The sequence below is a fragment of the Homarus americanus genome, unplaced genomic scaffold, assembly GCF_018991925.1.
Source record: "Homarus americanus isolate GMGI-L3 unplaced genomic scaffold, GMGI_Hamer_2.0 scaffold44579, whole genome shotgun sequence".
Lineage (NCBI taxonomy): Eukaryota > Metazoa > Arthropoda > Malacostraca > Decapoda > Nephropidae > Homarus > Homarus americanus.
The window spans coordinates 396775-422012 of record NW_024740787.1 but is presented as its reverse complement, the minus strand read 5'-3'; the positions used below and the strand labels follow the sequence as shown (position 1 = coordinate 422012).

The following is a 25238-nucleotide window of genomic DNA, read 5'->3' as shown; positions in this document are numbered from 1 at the left end:
CAGCCTTCTGGCTGCCAAGCTCTTTCAATAAACCGTTAATTATTATTATTTATTATTATTACATACACACACACACAGGTAATAAATAATCAACAGAACCATATAATCCTTCTGATAAGCACATACTGTTTAAACATTTCCTTACATTTTTAGAAATTTTCTAAACTTGAAACTGAAGGTTCATAAATACTCTTAACAACAAATACTGTAAGAGGTATTGGAGGATATCATATTCATAAATATTCTATTAAAACAAAGCTAAAATAAACTTACCACTAAACATTTTCACTTGTCTTCTGTCTATCCAAAGAGCCAAGTTCCTGTTGTGTCGTTGCAGTCCTCTGCCTTGATGCTTTTGTTTACGGTCAAGGCGTCTGTGACCACGACCACGACGCATCCGTCCCTGTTTGTGATTCTTCCTCTTCTTATTATGTTCTCCCCTTTTACGGTTGATACTGTTGGTTATGGCTGAGCTACTGTTACTGGTGGAGGCAGTACTACTGATGGCAGAAGCCCTTCTGTTGATGAGAATGTTGCTTCCACTACTTCTACTGCCTCCTTCTGAAGTGCTATTACCAAGAATGCTATCACTGGTAATGCCACCATAAATTACATTCTCTCTCTCAAAGGTGCCATCACCAGAATCACCACTGTCAGCTTTCACTGTGGCTTTACTAATGCGAGAATTTTTTATACTGGATTCAATTCTTGTACTGCGTTTAAAAATACAGTTTCTGTTGAATCCTTTGGTACATATGGTATCACTGACGGGTAAGCTACTGAGTTTTGTCATTTCTGGGTTATATTTGTGGGTAAGTATGTTAGTGAGAATGGATGAAACCACAACACTGCTATTAAAAGGCATACTGCTTCTACTGTATGGTGTTTGAATATCCACATTAAATGTTTCACTACTATTATTACTGATACTCTGGAGCATATCATTACCATTAACAAACAAACGACTCGTTTCACCGGTGATATCAATGGCACTGTTCGTTCTATTATTAACACGTCTAAAATTAAAGTCAACAGCTTGGTGCTTCACCATGTTCATCTTCATTTGTGGTAGTTGCTGCAACTGTCTTCTATGTTTCTTGCATAAATCTCCATAACAACTTGTCTGTGAGAGGAAAGTACAATTTTAAGAAACTGAACTATTTGATTGTCTATCAAAATGCAACAAAATACCATGAGAAGAAATCCTAGTTTTATCTGTACACATTTATCCTACAATTTCAATTGATGGTTTGTCTCACATTATTAAATATTCATTATCTTTAACAGATCATTATACCCTTTGTCCAAAAATTTCATAACAACAGTATCTATTACCGTATATACTCGTCTATAACCCCCCCCTCGTTTATAGGTCGACCCTGATTTTTTGACCAAGAAATCGTTAATTTATGATATTCCTCGTTTATAGGTCGACCCACATTTTTGAGGGTAATGGAACAACAAAACCTTCAGTAAAAACACTCTACGTCCTATAAACTGAGGCTATGTGCCTGGTTTCTGATGCCGAGAAGGCAAATTGTTTACCATTTATTATTACGACACTTTACACTAAGCATTGAGTAGTTTCAACAAAATAATGTATATTTCCATTCAAGTATTTATTCAAGTCAATTAGGAAGGAATAATATTGTAATACAACAGTTTTTTAACTAAACCATTAGTGATTACGGTATCATCTTTTGAAGAAAAAAGCGAAGTCATTGTTTTCGTCACGATTTTATCCACTTTCGTTATGTCGTAAGTCATTTCAGCAAAAATATTACATTTCCTTGAATGTATTATATCAAGCACAGTATGAATAGAATACCATTGTAATATAACAGTATTTTGGCGAAAACTATTAAAAACAGTAACATCTCTTGAACATCGGAAGGTTAGGTAAAGTCTTTTGTTTTCATCATGTATTTTATCCTATTTTACATTGAAATACATCACGTTTCAGCAAAACTACTATTTATTTCTAAGAATATATTCATTCAGGCACAGTTTAGGTAAAATATACATGTGCTGTAACATTTTTTAATTGAAAACGATTCGAAAAACCACGTACCCTCTAGCCCTGTTCAAGAAGACTGGGAGGAGCTGTTTGGTGCTTAAGACGATGACAAGGAAAATTATTTTGATGCATTTTAGAAAATATTCAGGAAGACCCTGGCACTGTCAAGAAGTGGCTGCTGAAGGCTTCGGGACATGGCAGAGGACGAGATTAGGGAGCTAATTGAAACACGACACTCAGCTGACCGAGGAGGATCTACAGGAGTTAGTAGACTCAGGCAAGGAAGAGGAAGCGAAAGGGAAGAGGAAGAGCACCAGAAATAACGTTGGAGAAGTTGGGGAAGATGACCAGGAATATTGAGGCACTGAAAAACCTGGCCTATAGTATGGACCCCTCATGGTGCGTGCCCTGAAATTCATGCGAGGATGGATGACGTTTCGCTCCATACAAAAACATCATGGAAGAAATGAAAGAAAGAGAGCGAAAACTCCCCATCACCATGTTCTTTGATCACCGAAGGAGAGATTTAACACCATCAATCACTGGCGGCAGTGAGGAAGCAGCTGAATCCACCGTCGCCCCACTTCACCACCTGTTATGGAATTGAGTGACCATGAGCCCGATGATCGCCCTGTCGCCGGAAGTGCGGTACAGTAAAGTGAAATTTTATCTCTTTTTTTTAATAGCTTTTCTTGCCATGTTTATTGTTTGTAAAATGCACAGCACAGTACAGTTCAGTACAAGTACTGTACATAGGAAGTGGAGGTGCAGTTTTATTCAAAAGGCATTTGTGTTTGTTGTCGGCAGTAGTGACGGTGCGGAGGAGGGGAGGGAGCGAGTTAGGAGGTGGTGAGGTGACCTTGGGCGCAGGAGCAGGGGCAGTGGAGATGCCAGCCAGTATTTTTGGGTGTATTAATTGTTTTATAGTATTTTGCATTTTAATATTAAATACTGTACATTACGTTTCAACAAAACTACCATTTATTTCTGAGAACATAGAAATGTAATATTTTGCTGAAATGATATGCATATTACAGTGGAAAGTGGGATAAAATTGGCCTAAGCAATGACTCTCTCTTTCTTTCGGCTCAAAAGATGTTGCCGTAATCGTCAATGGTTTTCAGTTGTGGGGCTAATGATAGGATAGATATTGTTATACAGTACGAGTACAGTACAACAGTTTTTAACTGAAAACTATTCAAAAGTGATTACGGTAAAATCTTTTGAAAAGCAAAGAAAGCAAAGTCATTGTTTTCATAATTTTATCCACTTTCCACTGTACAGTAATATGTACATCATTTCAGCCAAAATATTACATTTCCATTTTATTTCTGAGATTATATTCATTCAGTCACAGTTAAGGTAAAATATACTTGTGATGTAATATTTTAATGAAAAATGTTTATCGAGTTTCTTTTAATGTTTAATTAAAAGATTGATGTTTCAAATAAAAAATTTATGTACAGTATCTATAAATACAGTGAGTTCTGCTATAACGCTGTTTTATCGTCTCAAGCTCTAACGCGATTTATGAATTAGCGATATTTGTATAACGCTAACGCTTTTTTGCTATAACGCGATTTTGCTTACTATTTCTCCAACTTTGTGGTACAGTAGGTATGCTATAACGAATCTAATTGGTTCTAGAACCTTGTTCAAGCATTTGCTCGATATAGGATTAATCCGCTCCAGGCCCCAAATACAACCACTTAACACTGAAAAATATATAAAATTGTAAAATTTTAAAAAGTGCATAAATATGCATCTAAACCCTGGAATAAAGAATATCATTAATATTTGTAATAAAACAATAAATTAGAAAAAAATAAATAAAGTTCGATGTAGGAGTTTATTGCTCAGTAGCATTCTCAATTTTATAGGTAAAACCGTTCGTTATAGGAATATTCGTAGTAGGATCCGTTTAAGTATAGCATACCCACACTGTATTAACTGTGAATATAGTAAAGAGAATATCAACAAGAAGTTCTGGTGATAGAATTCCGGTGATGATCAAAAGAAAGGATATAACACTTGAAGAGAAGCTCGATTTTATCAACCTCAAATCACCCTTTCCCCCATCAAGTAAAGTGTTACATTTACTGTATGATTTCATTATTAAATATGAATGTAACATTTATTTAGACTGTGCTATCTCTTTGTGTTAAACTACTAAATTTTTGATTTCGGTAATCTGCACCTAACCCTATTTTCTCCATAAGCCCTGTTATTTCTATTACGCATTTCTATAACACGATATTTTACAAGAACACAATTATCGCGTTATAGCAGAACTACTCTGTAAACTTTAACAAATGAATACTTTGTTTTTACATCGTCCCTGTGTATACCAAACCATGGATTTGGCTACTTTGGGCTAGCTATGATGACGCTAAAGATCTGCCCTGGCGACTGTACCGATACTCACAGCTGGTGGTGCATGCGTGCTGTTTCCATTGCTTACTGGTAGTTACTGGTAAATATTTTTCAACCTAATCTAAACTATTACCCTTTTAGAGGTCAACCCCCAATTTTGCAAAATAATTTGGTCTTAAAAACTTGAACTACACACAGGTATATACATGTAAATAAGGACATGGGGGCCAGGGTTTTTTGGGGGGGGGGCAGCAAAGTACAGTTTTTAACATTCACAGGGTATCTCTGTTACCTAACCCCAGCGTTATGTTAAGGGCCGACTGTATCTTCAATAAATAAACAAAATATACTGTACTTACAATACTATCTGTCAATCAAAATACCACCTCCTCCCTCACCCCCACCTTCCCTCCCTACCAGAGAAATTTTTGGGTTATAACAGTATATTTACATTTTTAGTAATAAATAATACCTCAAACTAAAGTTAGGATAATATAATTGACATTGCTGGATTCCTTGCAAGACTAGGAATATTTTGAATATACACGTCATATATTTTGCACAGAAGATAACATATTTGCTCTGAGTAAACAAAATACTTGCATTAGATCTAAAATTTGTATGTCTAATGCAAAATCTATGATGCTTATATTCAAAATGATCATCAAATTGTAAGAATTCCAGCAATGTAAATTATATTCTGGCCGGATAATTTGTATGAATTTTATGAGCTAAATAAAAAAATTATACTTCACCCGCGTATATGAGTAGATGCACCACGTAAAGTGGGAATTCCGGTTCTGGCAGGGTACCGCGTAAATGTACAAACGCGTAAATTGAAACCGCGTAAAGCGAGGGTTCACTGTATAGTGATATCCCTATTTGCCGGAACAATTGGTGCAGAGCACTTCCGGGGATGAGAGATTTCCAGCTAACCAGGTGACTTTCTCAAACCCGGAAAAATCCCCCAGCCTCGAAAATATTTCCGGTTACTGGAAATACTTTCTAAGTGTCTAAACTATGCATCTTGCACAAACAAACACTAGCCCACATCCTCAGAATGTTTCTGTGTGCTGGGGAGTTTTCCAAGAGTCTAAACTAAAAATCTATTTGATATGGTCGTGAATGAAGCTGTGTGTTACAGCAAATACTGGTACAGTACAGTATGTATTTTCCACTCGCCTGGAGCTGTGGGGGATTACTGGGTCTCATGTAACTGACACAATGTCAGGTGGAGGTAGGGTGCGGTATTAGTGGTCTCATATTACTGACTTAATACAATGCCAGGTCACCCACTGTTGGATGGGGATTAGTAGGTCTCAGGACTTGAAGATGTGTTGAATAAACATAAGGCTAAAATACAGTATTTTTTATACTTACACTTATCGCATTGTATCCCTTCAACATTATGTTAGACAAGATTTTAAAATATGGAGTGAGAAAGCAGAAAGGTGTGGGTGACAAGAGAGATGGAGTGGAAAGGAGTGATAACATGCACCAGTGCTGCCGAGCGATAAGCTCCTCAACAGCTGATCTTTTAATTCACCATCACGCAGTTAACCAGGCAAAAATTTATGCCATGCAATATGTGGGTGTGTGGGTGGTGTTAGGGTGTCTGGGTGTGATGTTGTGGTATTAATTAATAAATAAGCAATATTGCATCGTCAATGCTAGTCGTTTGATGAATAGTAGCGTACTACAATTGTCACTACTATTCATCAAACTACAGTACTGTCATTAATAGGGCCCGGATAGTTATGCACTAAAAAACCATGAAATATGCATGCAAATATGCACTAAAAACAGGGGAAATATGCATTTATATGCACTAAAAATGCCACTTATAAAGCCAAGAATGCAGGTTATACGGAAACAAAATAGTTAATATAAACTAATGTTAATGTTTATTAAGCAATATACGTAATGTATTTAACATATATATGTGAAAGTGCTTCAAAAAATATATATGAACATGTATTTACATTATAGACTGACATATTTTCAGACATTACAGATTGTGGTTGCATTTGATGATGACATGGTGGCGTAAGTTCTCAAAGTTAAAACCCCGCCTGTTGTCTGTCAGCATAGCTTTATATTCTGAGAACACCCTTTCTACATCACACGAGACGATTGGTGCATGTTTCATACATAGGAGGTCTGACATAGTGAGTGGCTGTACCGTCTCGTCAATAATAGCATCCAGTATACTGTTCCAGGAATGACTTTAGGCACTTGTTATTCAGTTTATGCAATGGAATATCCGCTGAAACAAATGCCTTGCACAAATCTGCGTTGAACTGGGAACGATCAGGCCCTGACTTACTGGAACATGCAAGAAGTAGTTGTTGCTCCTTTTGTGCACTATTGGACTTAACAGCTTTGAGTCGGATGTGCTTGCTTGTTTTAAGGTGTTGTTGGACTTGAAATTTCTTGCTCGCTGTCACTGGTGCTTCACAATATTTACAAAACAGTACACTTCCATCAGTAGTAAATGCATCAAATTCCTTTACATATGATCTCAGCACTTCATTTTGGTTTCTTTGTACTTTCGGCATTTTCACGAGCAGCAGAAGAGAGTAGCTCCACACAGCAGCACTGCTCCTGACTGACTAACTCACTAGTCCAATGAGTCATGACCAGGTGTGGAAACGACAGATTAAAGCGACGTGACCTCACCTCACTTCACCTAACCACACCTCACCTCACCTCCCAGTACCACGTGTGCTCATTCAGTGGCAACAAAGAGATACTGCCAGATGAATATTTTACCAAAATATGCATTTATATGCAGTTATCTAGGTAATATGCACTTATCATAGAAATCACGCAAAATATGCATTTGCATATGAAATATGCAAATGCATAACTATCCGGGCCCTAGTCATTAACAATACAATATTGTTTATTATTCATTAATTAATACCCCAACACCACATCATATATACAGTCAACCCTCACTTTACGCGGTTAATATAACCCACAGGGTACCGCGGAAAGTGAGAAACGCGTAAAGTGAACAACATAACATATGGGATTAATTGAAATAGAGACCGGGCCGACCCCCAAACTCCACTTTTTGACGACACACAACTATGTTGTAGTAAAAATATTATCTTAACTTTATGATGGTATGCACACACAATTAATAATTAAGAGAAATATCAATAATAGAAAAGATGGCTGGGCACACGGGGATGGGCGGTTGGTTCCGAGGCAGAGGGCAGATTATTGGCCCTCACCTGTATCACTTGTATCAATTGTATCACTATCCACCGCAGAGGCTTGCAGGGCCTCTTTGTCAAACCCCTCAAAGTCCATATAAGTCCATATCCTCACTATAATTATCACTATCACTGACTTGGGCCAGCTGTGGTAGGTGGCGGGTGAAGAACTCGGTAATGTTTTGATGACTGGGAAACCTTGTGCGCACCAAGCTCGCGCCGCTTACACAACATGGCGGATGGCGGGAGAGGGCGGGAGGTTTGGATCCAAAAATGGCGCGGCTCGCCAGCCGCTCTCCGCGTAAAGGGGTACACGCACCGCGGAATGTGAGCATTCCTGTTTTGGCAGGGTACCGCGTAAACGTGGAAACGCGGAATGTGGGACCGCTTTACGCGAGGGTTGACTGTATAGTCTTTTGTGTGAGACACTGAGAGTTGGAGGGAGGCTAGGAGCAAGCAGGGGGATGCAAAGTGCAGGCAAGGAGGAGGCAAGGTGCAGGTAGGGAGGAGGCAAGGTGCAGGCAGGGAGGAGGCAAGGTGGAGGCAGGGAGGAGGCAAGGTGGAGGCAGGGAGGAGGCAAGGTGCAGGCAGGGAGGAGACAAGGTGCAGGCAGGGAGGAGGCAAGAGGGAGGCAGGGAGGAGGCAAGGTGCAGGCAGGTGCAGGCAGGTAGGAGGCAAGGCAGGCAGGGGAGGAGGCAAGGTGCAGGCAGGAGGAGGCAAGGTGCAGGCAGGGAGGAGGCAGGCAAGGTGCAGGCAGGAGGAGGCAAGGTGCAGGCAGGGGAGGAGGCAGGGGAGGGAGGCAGGGAGGGAGCAAGGAGGAGGCAGGTGCAGGCAGGGAGGAGGCAAGGTGCAGGCAGGGAGGAGGCCAGGCAGGGGAGGAGGCAGGGGAGGAGGCAGGGAGGAGGCAGGGAGGCAGGGAGGCAGGGGAGAGGCAGAGGGCAAGGTGGAGGCAGGGAGGAGGGGCAAGGTGCAGGCAGGGAGGAGGTGCAGGCAGGAGGAGGCCAGGGGAGTGGAGGCAGGGGAGGGAGGCAGGTGCAGGCAGGGAGGAGGCAGAGAGTGCAGGCAGGGGAGGAGGCAAGGTGCAGGCAGGGAGGAGGAGGCAGGGAGGAGGCAGGGAGGAGGCAAGGAGGAGGCAGGGAGGAGGCAGAGAGAAGGCAAGGTGGAGGCAGGGAGGAGGCAAGGTGCAGGCAGGGAGGAGGCAAGGTGCAGGCAGGGGGGAGGCGATACACACACCTCCAACATTTATTATATATTCTCATATGATCAGCCTCTTATGGTGTATGTTTTACCATGGTTAATATAAAATACTATACATATTAGAAAAAATACGAAGTACAGTGGTCCCTCGGTTAACGAACGGTTCGATTAACGAATTACCTCCCATAAGGATCTTCAATTCAGTTAACAAACAAAACTTCGATTCACAAAATCCTTACGACAAACACGTTTTGTTGTGAGCATCAGCTGATGGGCTAGTCTGCCAATTTAGTAATCAATTCTATGTTTACATTTGTTTCCAGTGGAGTAAATATCAAGAAAGTTGTGCTCTTTAATATTTTTGCATTTTTTATATTATAATTATTAGTAATTTTAAAATTTAGTTAACATATTGATAATATATGCAGTACAGGGAACTTGTTTTTTGTGCGCCCATAAGCCGCTTGACTCAACCACCAGGCGTCAATTTGGCTTTGTTTACAGTGGAGGGAACATCGATTTTGTTGGGGTCTTGAATATTTTTGCATTTTTGCATTAAAAGCATTGGTCATTCTAAAAGTTAGTTAACATATTGATAATATATCACGCAGTGCTAATAAAATAATCTTGAATTACACCTAGTGAACTTAAAATTTTATTGGTGAAATTACTGCATCAAGCACGGGTCCCCTGGAAGGCGATTTCTCCCACTTCCTTCTCTTCTCCCTTCTCCTGCTCCCCCACTTCTAATTCCCATCATCATCATCAACCAGGAACCTTCTACATGCACACTTCAAAGTAAGTGTACTTTACTGCATTTTTTTTTTTTTTTTACTTTGTATGTACTTTTCGGTGAGCTGGAACCAATTGCCCAATATCCCATTGAAACAATGGATTTGGTTAACAAACGACTATGTGGAATGAATTGTGTTCGTTAACCGAGGGACTACTGTATAATTATTAATTTGACATCACAATTACATGACAAGTGAATAATAAGGCAATTTTTTTCAACCAGACTTCTCTACTGGGAGGAGAGTAGGTGGCGGGTAAGCTTAACCATTGCAAATTTACCATTGTTGCATTTAATCATTACAGTACTGATACATTATAAAAAGTATTGTACTGTATTGTATATGAAGGGTACAGGTATTAATAAGCACAGATTATTACAGTAAACATATCTTTATTAATTAATAATAAAAAAATAAAACTGTTACAATGGGAATAGCAGGCACGGGGAGGAGTAGGAGACGGCGAACCTTTTTGGGGGTATGCAGTCAGTTCCTCAACCCCTCCTCAAACCTCCCCACCTTCTTATTCCATACTGAATTTAATATTTTATCAATGATAATACATACACCATAAGAGGCTGATCATACAAGAATATACAGGTACAGTTCCTCCCCAACTTACGACCTGCCTCAGTCGTACCAAAATTTTGTCAAATTACGTATTTTCGAGTCCCAACGTCAGTACACAGAAAACATTTTTGTTTGTAATTCACTTTAAAATGGCTGGCAAGCTTAAAAGTGAGAGTTTTGTGGTGTTGAGAAGAAAGAGACACCCATTTTAGGTTTTCTATGTATTATTTAAGCATTTCGACTTACGACCTGGATTTGGGCCCCTAACACCATTGTAAGTCGGGGAGGAGCTGTATATAATAAAAGATGTTGGAGGGTGTGTATTGCTGTATTGGTATTAACAGCTAGGGCCCCTCTCTTGAAATGTATAATACATTAATGAAATTGAATTGAAATAAAAATAAATAGATTTACAAACAGCAAAAAGTTGGATGGTCCATCATTTTTATTTTTATTTATTTATTTTTAAATACTGTACTCATTAATGAGTCATCCATCATGCCACAAATTAACTTGTATTTCATGAACTATACACTTATATGTGAAGGGGTGCAGTTGGTATCTCCTACAACACCATATGGACAGGACTGATTCCCATCAGCTTGCGGTTGCCATTCAGGGATTTTTCCAAAACAATTATCCAATGGTATTTGGGATGAAATGTATGGGTACCCATTAGAGCTTATTGTATTGATTTTATGCACATTAAAGGCTCGACTAACGATGGTTGTAGATGTAGTAAAATGAATGTAAAAAATACTGTATGTATCTTTTAATTAATGTTATGTAATGTACGTACAGTAGAGGTGATCAATGAATTGGTAGAGAAAAAAAGTGAGACTGTGCGGGAGGTCAACGTATGTACGTATGCATTCATGAAAACAGTGTCATTTATCTTATGTATGTACACATGCACATGCATGCATGCATGCATGCATGCACACACACACACAGCCGTTTGGGGGGAGGGTGTCACAGTCACTTTTTACCCACAATAGACCCTTCTCCCTTTGGCTGGGGGGGGGGGGGGGGGTTTGTTGACAGTTAGGAGGAGGTTAGATTAAGCCTACTCCAGGCAGAGGGGTTTTAATCTTATGCATATAAAATGTCTCTAACTTCACTTCTGAGAATATAAATTGCATTGCTGAAATTCTTGTAAGATAACGATTAATTTGAGTCCAGACATCCCTTATTTTGCACCATACATAATAATTTTAGTAATTAACTTAGTACATTTGAGTACAGGTTCTGATAATTGATGTGGTTGCAGTTTCAAAGCTTTGTGACATCACAAATATATAATGAGTCTCCATATGCTCTGGTTTATTCATTGATCAGTTGTCTAAGGGCAAAAGTAGTCCTGTCGAGCTATCATGTATCAATAATTTTAAAATAGAAATTATAAAGTAAAATGTTTTAAGACAATGGTTTAGTAGTGCTGTTAATGTGTGTGCTGTGTAAGTGTCTTGGCATGTCGCCTCACCACCTGACTCCTGAACAAACTCTTCATCAACTTCTTCAAATCCTACAATGTGCTTGGCAAGCTGAACACACACACACACACGGGAATTAGGACAACAAGCATCCAGTGAGGGTCTTGTTGTGTGACTGCATGGAGGCAAATTAAAAGATCAGCTGTTGAGGAGCTTATCGCTTGGCAACACTGGCACATGTTACCACTCCTTTCCACTCCATCTCTCTAATCACCCACATCTTTCTGCTTTCTCACTCCACATTTTAAAACGTTATGTAATGTAATGTTGAAGGGATACAACTTTGCTCTTTTATACTTATACTTACCACAATCTCCTTAAAAATACTTTAGGTTTTGTGTTTAATCAAGACCTCTTCAGGTCATGAGACCCGCTAATACCTCACTCAAGAAAGGGTGACCTGACATTCCATCAGAATGTCAGTAATGAGACCACTAATATCCCACCCTACCTCCGCCTGACAGTAAGTCAGTTCAGGTCAGCCCTGTAATAACAACTTGGCACTTTCTTTATAATCTTAATTGAATACAGTACTGAGCCTCCTGGATGTGTTCCATCCCCGCCTGCAGCAGCCAACAATATCCTGCCTTGTTTATCTGGAGAGCATATCCTAACCATTAAACATACCAAGGCCCTCTGGCATTAAACAGGATAGGCTAGAGGATGTTCTAGCAATATGGATCTCAAAGGGCCCTTACTGGTACCCCAAAGGTAAAAAATGAAATAGGATTCAAAATGCAAAATTTCTGACAATGTAAAAGAGAAGTTCAATATGACACAAACATAAAGAACACTGCTGATAACATTTACTGTACAGTATATTAAAAATTTGACACGGGGAAACCTAATCCGTTAGATGGGGGTCTCACATCTAATGGAACCTCGATATTATGAACTTTCATCTCTATATACAGTAAAACCTCGATTAACCGCAACACATATGGGGGGAAGGGGCCGACGGATAATCCAAAAGGTCGGTTAATAGTAAATAAAGTCTACGGAAATAAAACATACATTTTCAGAGTGCAGTAATACCCCACTTTACGCGTTTCTACATTTACCCGGTACCCCGCCAGAACCGGAATGTTCACTTTACGCGGTGCATCTACTCATATACGCGGAGAGCGGATGGTGGTCATCTCGCACCGTGCCATTTTTGGATTCAAACCTCCCGCCATGTTGGGTAAGCGGCGCGAGTAGGTTGCGCAGTGTATGTCTTTGTTGCGTTATCGGTGACGTCATATGACGTATCGGACTGTGATTAGGCCACGCATCCTTACCTCCCTCCCCGCAAGCTGTGATTGGTTTAATGTAATATGACGTGCCCTGCCGCGGGAGTGATAAAGCCCCTTGACCTACCCACGTCAGTTACACCCCTCCCGGCTACACATTGTATATCGGTATCTATTGTTCCATAAGAATGGCTGCCACCAGACCACCACCACCACAGAAAAACCTTGCATTACCTGGACCCAGCCGCCCTAAGCCAAAGAAGATACGACGTGCCCTAAGCTACGAGGTGAAGTACAAGATCATCCGAGAGTTGGAGTAAGGAACAAGACAGGTTGATTTGGCACGCCAGCATGGTGTGAACGAAACTACGATCCGGATGATAAAGAAAGATGCAGCCAAGATAAAAGAACACATGAACATCACAGAGTCTACAGGTGCTTCAATGATCAAGTATTGCCACAACAAGGTGCTTCTCAAGACGGAGAAGTTACTTGTGAGCTACTTGATTCGTCAGGCAAGACAGAACATGGCGGTCAACACGCGCTCTGTTAAGGAGTAAGCACGTGAACTGTATGCTGCAGTGTCATGAAAGATGGGAAATACAGAGCCCAAACCCTTTAATGCTTCCTCTGGGTGGTTACAGAGGTTAAAGAAGAGGAACAAGATCACCAACATTAACATCGGTGGTGAAGAAGCGAGTGCAGACCGTGTTGCGGCTAGGGATTTTCCTGCGTTCTTACGTGAGATTATGGAGGAAGGACATTACACCGACGACCAGGTGTTCAACATGGACGAATCCGGTCTCTTTTGGAAAAAGCTACCTTCCAAGACCTTCGTTGTCAAGTCTGCCAGCAAGTGTCGGGGCCGGAAGTTGCAGAAGGAGCGCATCACTGTCCTCTTTACCACCAATGCCTCCAGTTCCTGTAAACTCAAGTTATCGGTGATCCACACAGCCCGCAAGCCACACGCCTACAAGAACATGGACGTGACCAAGCTAAATGTCCACTGGCTGACCGCACGTAAGGCGCGGATGTTCTCTACTCTGTCCCTCTCCTGGTTTGATGACTGTTTCGTTCCCGACATGAAGAAATTCTGTGAGCAACAGAATGTTCCATTCAAGATTTTGTTGCTGCTTGACAACGCACGAGGACACTCGCCCCTACTGTTGGATCATCACCCCAACGTAAAAGTGGTCTTCCTTCCTCCCAACACTACATCATTAATACAGTCCATGGACCAAGAATTAATCTGCTATGTGAAAGCTGCATTCTCTGCAAAGAAGTTTAAGCTCCTGAACGACTATACCAACACCAAGGATGAGTTGCGTAACCTGGGTGACACCGATAGCAAGAGCGACGAGGATGAGGAACAACAGTTGGCAGAGCAAGAAGTTCTTGTGAAACACTTTTGGAGGAATTTTAACGTCAAGAAAGCTGTGGACTTCTTGGTGGAGGCATTGGATCAGCTGTCTGTAGCAACGGTTCGTCACGCATGGAGACATGTGTTGCAAGGTATCCCAGGTGGGAGGCAGAGTCAACCTGTGACTGATGAGGTTCAGACTGTTGCAGTATCAGTGGACCTTGCCAGAGAAGCTGCGCAGTGTTACAGCTGCCGGCTTCTCCAAGACCACCAACGACGACATTATGGAGGTGATAAGGGATCCTGATGTGACTGCCGACGAGATGTTAGAAGACGATCACGTCAGTGAAGAGACAGGCGGTGCGTCATCCCAAGAAGAACATAAGTTATCTCATGGTAATGTAAGGGGTGCCATCGAGTGTGTAGAGAAACTGAAGCTCCTCCTTTCCGACGACCCTGACGATAACCGGTATGAAGTCTTCACTACCCAGCTGTTGCAGACTATGGAGCCCTACATCAACAACACTAGCCGTCAACAAAGCATTACCGAGTTCTTTGCCCGCAACCCACCACAGCCAGCCCAAGCCAGTGATAGTGACAGAGACAGTGGTGGTGACTTTGAGGGATTTGTCAGGGAGGCCCTGACAAGTGTGGATGACAGTGATGGTGACTCACCTGAGGGCCAGTAGCCTGCCCTCTGCCTCGGAACCAGCCTCCATTCCCGTACGCCAACCCATCTCTTCTACTAACGTAAGTGTTAAACCTAACCTTGATTTTTCCTAACATAACCTAACCTTTTGTAAGTGTTAAACCTTGATTTTTTAAAACATAACCTAACCTTAAGTAAGTATTAAACCTTGATTTTTTCTAACCTAACCTACCATGACGTAAGTGTTAAACCTTTATTTTTCTTTTACCTGGTACTATATTATTCTCTTATTGATATTTCTCTTCTATATTATGTGTGTGTGCATACCATCATAAAGTTAAGATGCTATTTTTACTAACACGTACGTATTGTGTCGGGAAAAAGTGGAGTTTGGGGGTCGGCCCGGTCTCTATTTCAATTAATCCCATAAGTTATGTTGTTCACTTTACGAGTTTCCCTCTTTATGCGGGCCTCCGTGGGTTCAATTGACCGCGTAAAGTGGGGTTACACTGTACCTTAGGGGGCAGTGAAATTTTGCTCAAAGCTGCACTCTTCAGGCATTGTTCCTTATACATATCTAAGACTCCATGCCAAATTTGAAGCTGATATGTCGAGGTTTAGTCTGCCGCATTTTCTACTGAAATTTTTAAATTTACCTACAGTACTAGCCAAACAGCCGCTGTGGCGGTGCAATGTTCTGTTCAGTGTTTATCAACTTTTTTTTTCATATCTCTTATTTCATTTAAGTTGTCTTGTTGCAGATGAGTATGGTGCTATGTCTATATTGATTATCAGCCTTTTCTCATTTCATTTCTCAATGTTGTGTTACTGTACTGTAATGTAGGGGAGACCTGGGTAAGTTAGCGCACTTGAAATTATTCAAATAGTTACCATTGTGTGTGTTGGTTGTGATGGAACCAATGTAAATGTAGTATCAGAAAATGGAGTCATTAATCATCTTGAAATGTTACTTGGTCACCCGCTCCATTATTTCATATGTCAGCTTCACGGAAATGAGCTGCCTTTACGCGCAGTTTTTTATCACTATGATGGTAAACCAAGTGGTCCTGAGCATTGGCGTGGTCCCATTGGAAAGCAGATCAAGGAGTCTTTGTCTGAGCTTCCAGTTGTCGCCTTCCAGCCAGTCAGTTTCCCTGATTTCCCTGTGTTTAATGATGAAGTGGAGAAAGATCTGTCCTGGGATCAGAAATACCTGTATAGGATTTGTAAAGGAGTTATCACAGGTGTTGTTGAAGATGACTTGGCTGCTATTGAGCCAGGTCCTCCCTGTGTGTCAAGGTGGAACACCTTATGGAGTAGAATCCTCAGGCTGTATGTAGCAACATCAAGACCCAGCCATGAGTTGAAAAGAATTGTCATTACAATAATAAAGTTCAGTGCTCCAATGTGGTTTTACATCAAGATACACCCTTACGTAACACACGGCTCAAGGAACGTATTCCAGTCCCTGCTATATATGAAACACCTGAATAGTGAGGAGGAGACGATAGTGAAGAAGGCTGTCCAGAGAAATGCATACTTCGCCCACACAGATCAACTTCTTCCTGGTATGTGTGCAGATGAGGACATGACTGTTCGAGAAAAAGCTGTCTCAATGATAAGAAAAATTAGAGAGGAGAATCAGCAAAAGGAAGAATGCACTGGCAGATCTGAAGAGGAGGAGGAAGATTCTGATGCTGCTGTTGACGAGAATTTGTTAAACTATACTGATGAGGAGGGCAAAGATGGAGATGGGAATGAGGATGTGCCTCCTGTAGTCAACATGAGAAAGGTGGTGACTCCGAAACTAAAGTGGCAAGCAAAAAACTATCATTCCATGATTAACTGGAGGAATGAACTCAAGACTGAGCCTCCTTACATTGCTTCTCTGTCAAATCTACAGGTTAATGACATTCTTGAGACACCATTAGTGGTGCCCAAGTGGCCAAACAGCACTCAGGCGGTCGAGAGAGGCATAAAAGTGATGACTGAAGCTTGCACTGAAGTGACGGGATACGAATCGAGAGATGGATATATTAGGCAAAGATTATTGTCTAGGAAAATGATGCCAAGGTTCCGCACAAAAAAGAATTTCAATATGAACTTGTAATGATTTTCTATACGGTGTACCTGTAAAATAACATGTGAATTAAATCGATGTCACCCATGTAAAATTTATCATTATCCTGGAAAACATTAAATGACACCTAATTTTTGGTATACACTAAAAGTTGACAAAAAGTCGTTCGCGATGCGGCAGGGTAAGTATGCATGAAATGGCATGAAATTTTGCACAGGTGTTTGTTACAGCCATACAAACGATGCCTGAAAAGTGCAGCCTGCAACTCAAATAAAAGTGTTTTTTCCCTGCCCCCTACTGTACCTATCCCTAACCTACCTCATTTAAGTCCCTCTATTAATTTTTATTCATTTGCCATTCATATTTCAATAGAATTTGCTTTAAAACATTAACCACTTTAGTAAATAAATATGAACCAGCACAGAAACCGCGAATAAAAAATGGAAAAGTCAAAGAACATATGGCATCACGAAAATTGTGACCAAGTCCCAGGTTGCTGATCTGACTTTCTGCCTCATTTACACACAATTGCAGGGTCTGAAGTATTTCTCTTACTATTGACAACACAACATACAAACAGGTATATTGTTTCTCACTCTTCATTTTTTTTTTTCATTTCTTTATGGTTCTTTATTATTATTATCATTATTATTACATTATCGCCCCCCCAGGTCCCGATGTGGGTCAGTGACCTGTGCCTGGGTGGGCTAATCCCCATTAAAAAATAAATAAAATAAAATTTAGGGGTCCGGGATCGACGGTTAATCTTAAAGTCGGTTAATCGAGGTTTTACTGTAGTTACAAGGAGGTTTCATATTGATATAATGGATTGTCCATTCCATATACAGTAGTCAAATAAACATAAGTTTCACTGTAGGAAGATAAAGGCAAAGTACGGTATTGGAAAGAAGTGAGAGAACGTATAAACAAATGTGTTTCTTTCCCCCAGTCAATAGTAAGCCTCTTTCTTCTGTGATAGAGGAAGGACACTATCAAGAGAATACAATTTCCCTCCAGGAAAAATGTACAGTCAGCTAACAAAAATATCTTGAAAATTATTGCTATGGGTATAAACACTAAACTAGCAAGTACAGGTATAATTGACCATGCTTTTATTAATTTAATACCTTCAGTACCATACATCAGACTTTCTAATTACACAAGCTTACAATACATGTGATGTTAGTATCAATATTGTTTTCTGGAAATTGGTGGTTTGAGATGAAATTAAAGTTTCTACAGGTTAAATCCATGACAATAGCTCTTAACCTACATGTTGCAAGAAAAAAGATAAGACTTCACCAGGCATGCACACTAACTGAGTAAATGATGCTACACATAACTAATAACTTCTGAAAAGTATTACCATAGGACATGAAATCCCCCAAGCAAAAATCAGAACCAGCCCAACTGAAAGTATGAAATAACTGTTTTATTCAAGTACACTAGCATCAAGGAAGGTATAAATGCAAAAGCAATACAGTCCTATTGTATAAAAATAAAAAAGGCAGAGTATCTTTAGTGCCAAACCCAGGAGTAATGCCTGTACTGTATACTGTACAATATATCTAGAGCTGACCTGAAACAAAATGTTACATTCCTGGAAGATTTGATATTCTAATCTAAAATTACACTACCTGGCTGGTTGAGATATTTGATGGTGGTGTTGCTGGCATAGCTACTCAGTCCACAAATATAATGGCTAACATAGACAAACCTACATTGAAAATCTTCCCAAAATATCAGCTATGGGTTTTCCTTAAAAATAATTTTGAGTCACTCAATATTCATGAAGATACAACCCCACATGCAAAAAAGTGCAAGTCAACACCAACAACCACCGTGCTTTACTGACATACCACAAGCAACACAGAAATGCATTTACACTTTCCACCAACCCTATCTTCAAAACAATTGTCAATTTTGCATGTATCATGCATTTTTCTTTGTATGGAACACAGAAAATATAGCAGTGACAATATTATACAATTATAATCCCTAGAGCCAGAGTTTGGCAACACCTCCATCAATGACTGTACTGTACATAAAGATTCTCACTTACTTGTGCCCTATCCCATTTACACTTGCTCTGAAACTTTAAAAAAATAAATCTATTAGTGTCATTCCTTTTACTAACTGCCTTTCTACTAGATACTAAATAATTACATACAGTAGCTAGAGTATCTGTCAACCGAAAATCTACATTACAATATACAGTACTGTTATCTTTTAAAAACAATTGAGCATTCTAAATATGAAATTTAAGAATACAGAACAACTTTCTTTTATCTAATTTCCCGTACATTAGAGAGAGTAAATGAGGAAAAAATGGTCAATCAGGCAACTGGCTAAGTAACTGTGCATGGTGGGTGTGTTGCATCTAATTGTCTTCATGTGAGTTTGAGGAGTAAGTTATATGGTAATTATAGGAGAATTATGACACCCAAAGCTTATTTGTTGACTTAATAACACTAAGAATAATGAAGTAACTTAGTGTACAGATATTTGCAGAAATTAATAACATAACTAAATTGATACATGTACTGTACAGTACTGTGGTGTATTACATGCTGTTTGATTGACAGGTACTTTACTGTAGTGTGTGTATGTATAGTATACTCACACACACCCTATATACTTTCAGCATTTTCAAGTAATGGACATAAAGTGGTGTAATTATGTCCCCATAGTACCTTTAATCTAAGTCACGTCAGAAATATTTTTTGTTGTGCAATGAAGAATTATATAGGAGTCTCAAATATCAAACAGCAATACTGTACACAATAACATTAACTATGACATTTTCTATGAAGGAAGAAAATATGCAATTAAGGCTACTTTTGCAATAGCAATACTACTTAAATACATAATAATTTGTCAAATATCATACACCCTCATAAAGGTATACTGTAGAGCAGGATAGTCAGCAGAGTAATGCATGATGGATGGCCAATAAGTCTACTGCACAAGCATACTCACTGAGTAACAACCTTCAGTATACATTGTATATATATTATGTATGCTGTATGTATATTATGTATATGCTCCATTTATACATTATTTATTCAGCCTAGCTAGCAGCGTGTGGCAATGTATTTACCATGTCCCACACGCTTAATTAATGTGCCTGGCGACATATGGAAGCTGCTAATGTATCACTTGCCACATGTCGCCTGAGAGGCTAGTGACCCCCCAGACAGATCAGGGAGCGCCAACTCGCTTGTGTATCTCTGTTTGTCCAGTAAATAGAACCTACAAAAACTCTACAGGTGTTTGTGTTTGCTCCTGTAGATAGGACTTGGTACCCAGAACATATACATGGTGCGGTGTGTTAATTAACTGGATCATTATACAAGTGAAGTGTAAAGTTTGTGGCAAGACCGGCTAATGGACCCCTGTTCTGTTGTCAACCGCTATCGGCCGTCTTGTTTGAATTTATAGCAACTTTGAGCAGTGTCAGTGACAGCAAGTTCCTGTGAAGTGTATAAGTGCATTGTGTGTGTAGTGCCACAAGTGTGTGACCTTGTTTTAAAGGATTCCCAAGATGGAAGGCATGTTCAGGGCATTTGTGAGGAGTGGAGTTCAGTGTAGCCTCCTCCGGCCGTGCCTAGAGGGTAACTGACTGACTGTGAGTCACCGCCTCCACCCCCTCCCAGCGAGACACTGCCCGAGGCGCGCACACATACACACACGCACGAACATACTGACTGCAGTCATTCCTTTATATATATTTTATATATATAATCTACTTATCTGTGCGTTTAATTATTTTTTTGGTCTCGGATCTTGTTGATACGACGGGCTGACCGGAAAACACTGATTTAAGACATAGTACACAGATTAAGTAATTATGTCTCGTGCCTTACGCAGTCGTGGAGCCAACGCCTGGATAAGTCAGTCGGATGACAGCTCTGCAGAGATGGATGACAAGGCTGAACAGGACGCTCCAGTTCCTCCCACCACATCGCGCAGCCCTTCACCTCGATCTTCAGCATTGTCTTCAGAGATAATTGCTTTAATGAAGTTTGTGAGGGATGAAAGGCGTCACGACGAAGCTAAAAGACGTGTGGAGGATGAAAAAAGGAGGCAAGCTGAGGCAGAGAGAGACCACCAACGGAGATTGGAAGACAGTGCACGGTTTGAAGCTTTGACATCTCGCCTCACTGTTAACCAAGCCCCTGGCTCTAACACTGCCTCGGTATCGACTGGTTCAGATACCTCATCAACGCTTTCTTCACGCCCCCAGCCCCACCTAAAGCGGTTGCTCAAACACCACCCATCTTGAAGCCTGATGTGAATTTCCAGACTTTTCGTGAATGGCGGCGACGGTGGAATGATTATGCTACAATGGTGGATCTCCAGAGCTTGTCACAGCCTAAACAACTTATTCAGCTGCGTATGTGCCTGTCGTTGGAAACACAGCGTGTCTCGGAACATACGTTGCAGGTACCTCCGACCTCTTCGTTATCTGTAGAGGAGGTACTGGAAATTCTACAGCGGCACATCAAAGGGCAGCGGAATGCAGCTCTACGCAGGAAGGAATTGTTTAGCTGTAGACAGATGGAGGGCGAGACTTTTGATGCCTTTTATGTACGACTCAAGAGAGCCTCGGAAGAGGTAGATATATGCCCAGGTAACCACCAGCAGTGCGAGGAGACCCAGTTGAAGCAGGTGATCCTGATGGGTGTTAAGGACGAGGCGCTTGTCCAACGCCTCACCTCCCTTGACTCTTCCTCTTCTCTTAAGGATTTGTTGACAATATGTCGCTCCTATGAGGCTGCCAGGTGTGCCACCTCTGCCATCCGAGCTCCCCATACAGCTGTACGCGCTGTGTCCCGGTACAAGAAGGACAAGAAGTCTGCTCCTACGCCTTCGCCCACCACGCCCACGCCCGGCTCCTTTTGTAACAACTGTGGTAAGCAGCACGGAACACAGGTGTGTCCAGCTGCTGAGTCTACCTGCAACAGTTGTGACCGTAAGGGCCACTGGTCACTCACAGTACGGTGCCCAGCCAAACGCGTACAGTGCAATGTGTGCGGTCGTCTGGGCCACTACGACAAGTGTTGCCCTACCAACAAACCCAAGGGACAGCGTCGGCGGAAGCAGCAACGCCCTTCCACCAGTGAGGGCCGCCCACAGTCGTCCACTCAGAAGCATGACGACCCTGGACAACGCTCGAGCCATATTAGGAATGTGTGCTCCCCCCCGCGTCCCAGGACCAAAGTTCCCAAGCACATCAGCGTCATCGTGACCTACGGCAGTGTGTCATCCCGTCTTCAGATGTTGCCCAACACCGGCGCTGATGCTACAGTCATCAGTCCCCAGCATTTGCAATGCTTGGGGCTCTCTCCAAGTGATCTAGGGCCGCCTCCCAAGGATCTCCGCTTTACGGCAGATGGTTCACAGATGACCCCGGCCCTGGGTTCACTCCAAGCACAAGTCACCTTTGGCAACAGGTCGTGTCAAGCCTGGATTGATGTGCATAACGGTGTCCCGACTCCTTTGCTGTCCTACAGACATTGTCAAGAGTTGGCCATCATCTCCCAGGACTTCCCAACACTGATTCTCGAGGCAAAATACACCAACAGGGTGCACAAAGGGAGCAACAACTACCCTGCTGCCGCCCTACCCCTACCTCTTGCCAGTGACACCTCTCCTTCGGATGCTCGCAAGTACTACCTGAAGGAATTCAGCGACGTTCTGGTGACCAAGTCCGCTCTGGAATCCAAGCCTCTCAACAAGATGGTAGGCCCCCCCATGAGGGTCCACTTGAGGGACGACGCGAAGCCTTTCGCTATCTACACCCCTCGACTGGTCTCCCTGGCCTTCCGCGATGCGGTCAAAAACGAGCTGAACTCCATGGTCGCCCAAGAAATTATTGCACCAGCCGGTGATGACCCGTCTCCATTGTTTCACCCTATGGTAGTCGTCACAAAACCCAAAGGTGGTGTTCGGATCACCACTGACCTCTCCAAGCTCAACAGCCAGGTGTCTCGTCCTGCGCACCCTTCTCCCACGCCCTTTGCAGCTATACGCAGTGTGAACCCGAAGGCGCGCTTCTTCACGAAGATGGACGCCCTGTGTGGGTACTGGCAGATAGAGCTTGCCGAAGAAGACCGACCACTTACAACTTTCATCACCCCGCATGGACGTTACAGTTATTGCCGTGGCCCCATGGGATTCGCCGCTACAGGAGACGCTTTCTGTCTTCGAGGTGATATGGCTGTACAAGGTCTGGCAAACTGCGTGAAAGTGGTCGAAAACATACTCGTGTACGATGAGGATTACATGGATCACCTCTGCCGTATCTACGAGGTACTCAACAGGTGCCGGCAGCACGGCATCACCCTAAATGCCGACAAGTTTCTTCTGGCCAGCTCTTCAGTGGACTTTTGTGGGTATACCCTCTCAGCTGACCCGGAGAAGGTCCGCGCCATCACGGATTTTCCCACCCCTGCCAACCTCACCGACTTGAGGTCCTTCATCGGTCTTGTCAACCAGTTGGCAGAGTTTTCGCCGGACATCTCCGCAGCTGCCCAACCACTTCGCCCCCTGATGAGCCCCAAGAGGACATTCCTGTGGACCCCCAACCACGACAAGGCCTTCCAGCAAGTAAAACAGGCCCTGTCTAGTCCACCTATCCTCGCCACGTTTGACCCAGCCTTGCCGACGGTTCTGCAGACAGATGCCTCACACTTGTACGGCGTGGGATACGCCCTATTGCAGGATCATAGTGGAGGGCAGTTCTGGCTCGTCCAGTGTGGCTCGCATTTCCTCTCTGACACCGAGACGCGCTACGCCACTATTGAGTTGGAGCTGTTGGCTGTGATTTGGGCGATGTCCAAGTGCAGGTTTAACCTCATAGGCCTGCAACAGTTTCACCTAGTGACCGACCATCGCCCGCTTGTGCCGATCCTCAACCACTACACGCTGGACGCCGTTGAGAACCCTCGCCTCCTGCGTCTGAAGGAGAAGCTCTCGGCGTACATCTTCACAGCAGTGTGGCGTGCTGGTAAGGAGCTCTGCATCCCCGATGCCTTAACCCGCTCTCCTGTCAGCCGCCCAACTCCAGAAGACCATGTGCTCGACGCCGACCTCGCTCTTTCCGTCAGGACTGTGGTCACCCTACACGCCGTCCAATCCCTTCGTTCGGACCTGTCACCAGATGACGACAAGGCAATGGAGGACCTTCGAACAGCGGCCTGAGATGACCCTTCCTACGTCTGACTTGTCGAGTGTGAGGAACTGATTCCCTAGCAACCGCTACGACCTTCACAACACCCTGCTCCCGTATTGGAAACTCCGCGATGAACTCTACTGCGATGGAGACCTTGTACTGTACGAAGCACGTGTAGTTGTCCCTGCTGCATCACGTCCCCGCATCTTGGCTCGCTTTCACGACAGTCACCGTGGAGCTGAGGCCACCAAACGACTTGCACGACAGACTGCGTTCTGGCCCGGCATCGACTCCGACATCTCCAATGCTGTCCGCGCGTGTGAGCCCTGCCAAGTATTACAACCCAGCCAGCAGCAGGAACCCTTCATGAGTGACGACAACCCCACCCGCCCCTTTGAGTCTGTGTCGGCCGACTTTTTCTGTGTGTCAGGAAAGTCCTTCCTCGTTATCGTCGACCGTCTCTCTGGTTGGCCGGTTGTCATCAAGTGCGGTAATGACACGACGTCTGCCGCCACCATCAGCAAGTTCCGTCACTACTTCCGTGACGTGGGCGTTCCTGTGCGCCTGCGAACCGACGGAGGGCCTCAGTTCACAAGCCGGGACTTTGCTGTGTTCCTTGACCAATGGGGAGTCCGGCATGTGTTGTCATCGCCCCATTACCCGCAGTCCAACAGCCACGCTGAGGCTGCTGTCAAATCCCTGAAGCACCTCATCCTTAAGGTGGCCCCTTCTGGGAATATTGACTGTGAGGCCTTCGACCGGGGTCTTCTTGAACTCCGCAACACACCTAACTACACCGGACGCTCCCCTTCTCCAAGGAGTGGCAGGCCAAGACAGCGGATTGTGATCGCCGAGCATGTTCAAAACGTCGTCGCCCGCTACAACGACCACACCCGTTCACTCCCCAGGTTGAGTGTCGGCACCCAAGTCCGTGTTCAGGACCCGACCTCCCTACGTTGGGACAAAGTGGGCGTAGTCATGGGTCTTGGTAGGTCACGGGACTACCAGGTGCGGTTACCCAGTGGTCGTGTGTGGTGGAGGAACCGCCGTTTTCTCCGCCCCGTAACAACGC

The 25238-nt window shown here is 42.9% G+C and overlaps 1 protein-coding gene across 1 annotated transcript; it reads right to left on the bottom strand.

The window, feature by feature from the left end:
* Nucleotides 1-273: 273 nt before the first annotated feature.
* LOC121875523 lies at nucleotides 274-1118 on the bottom strand (the record flags this gene model as incomplete). Its single annotated transcript, XM_042380090.1, is given in 1 exon segment — nucleotides 274-1118. A coding segment is annotated over 1 exon segment (790 nt), but the record flags the coding sequence as incomplete, so codon positions are not given.
* Between the last annotated feature and the right edge of the window lie 24120 nt (nucleotides 1119-25238).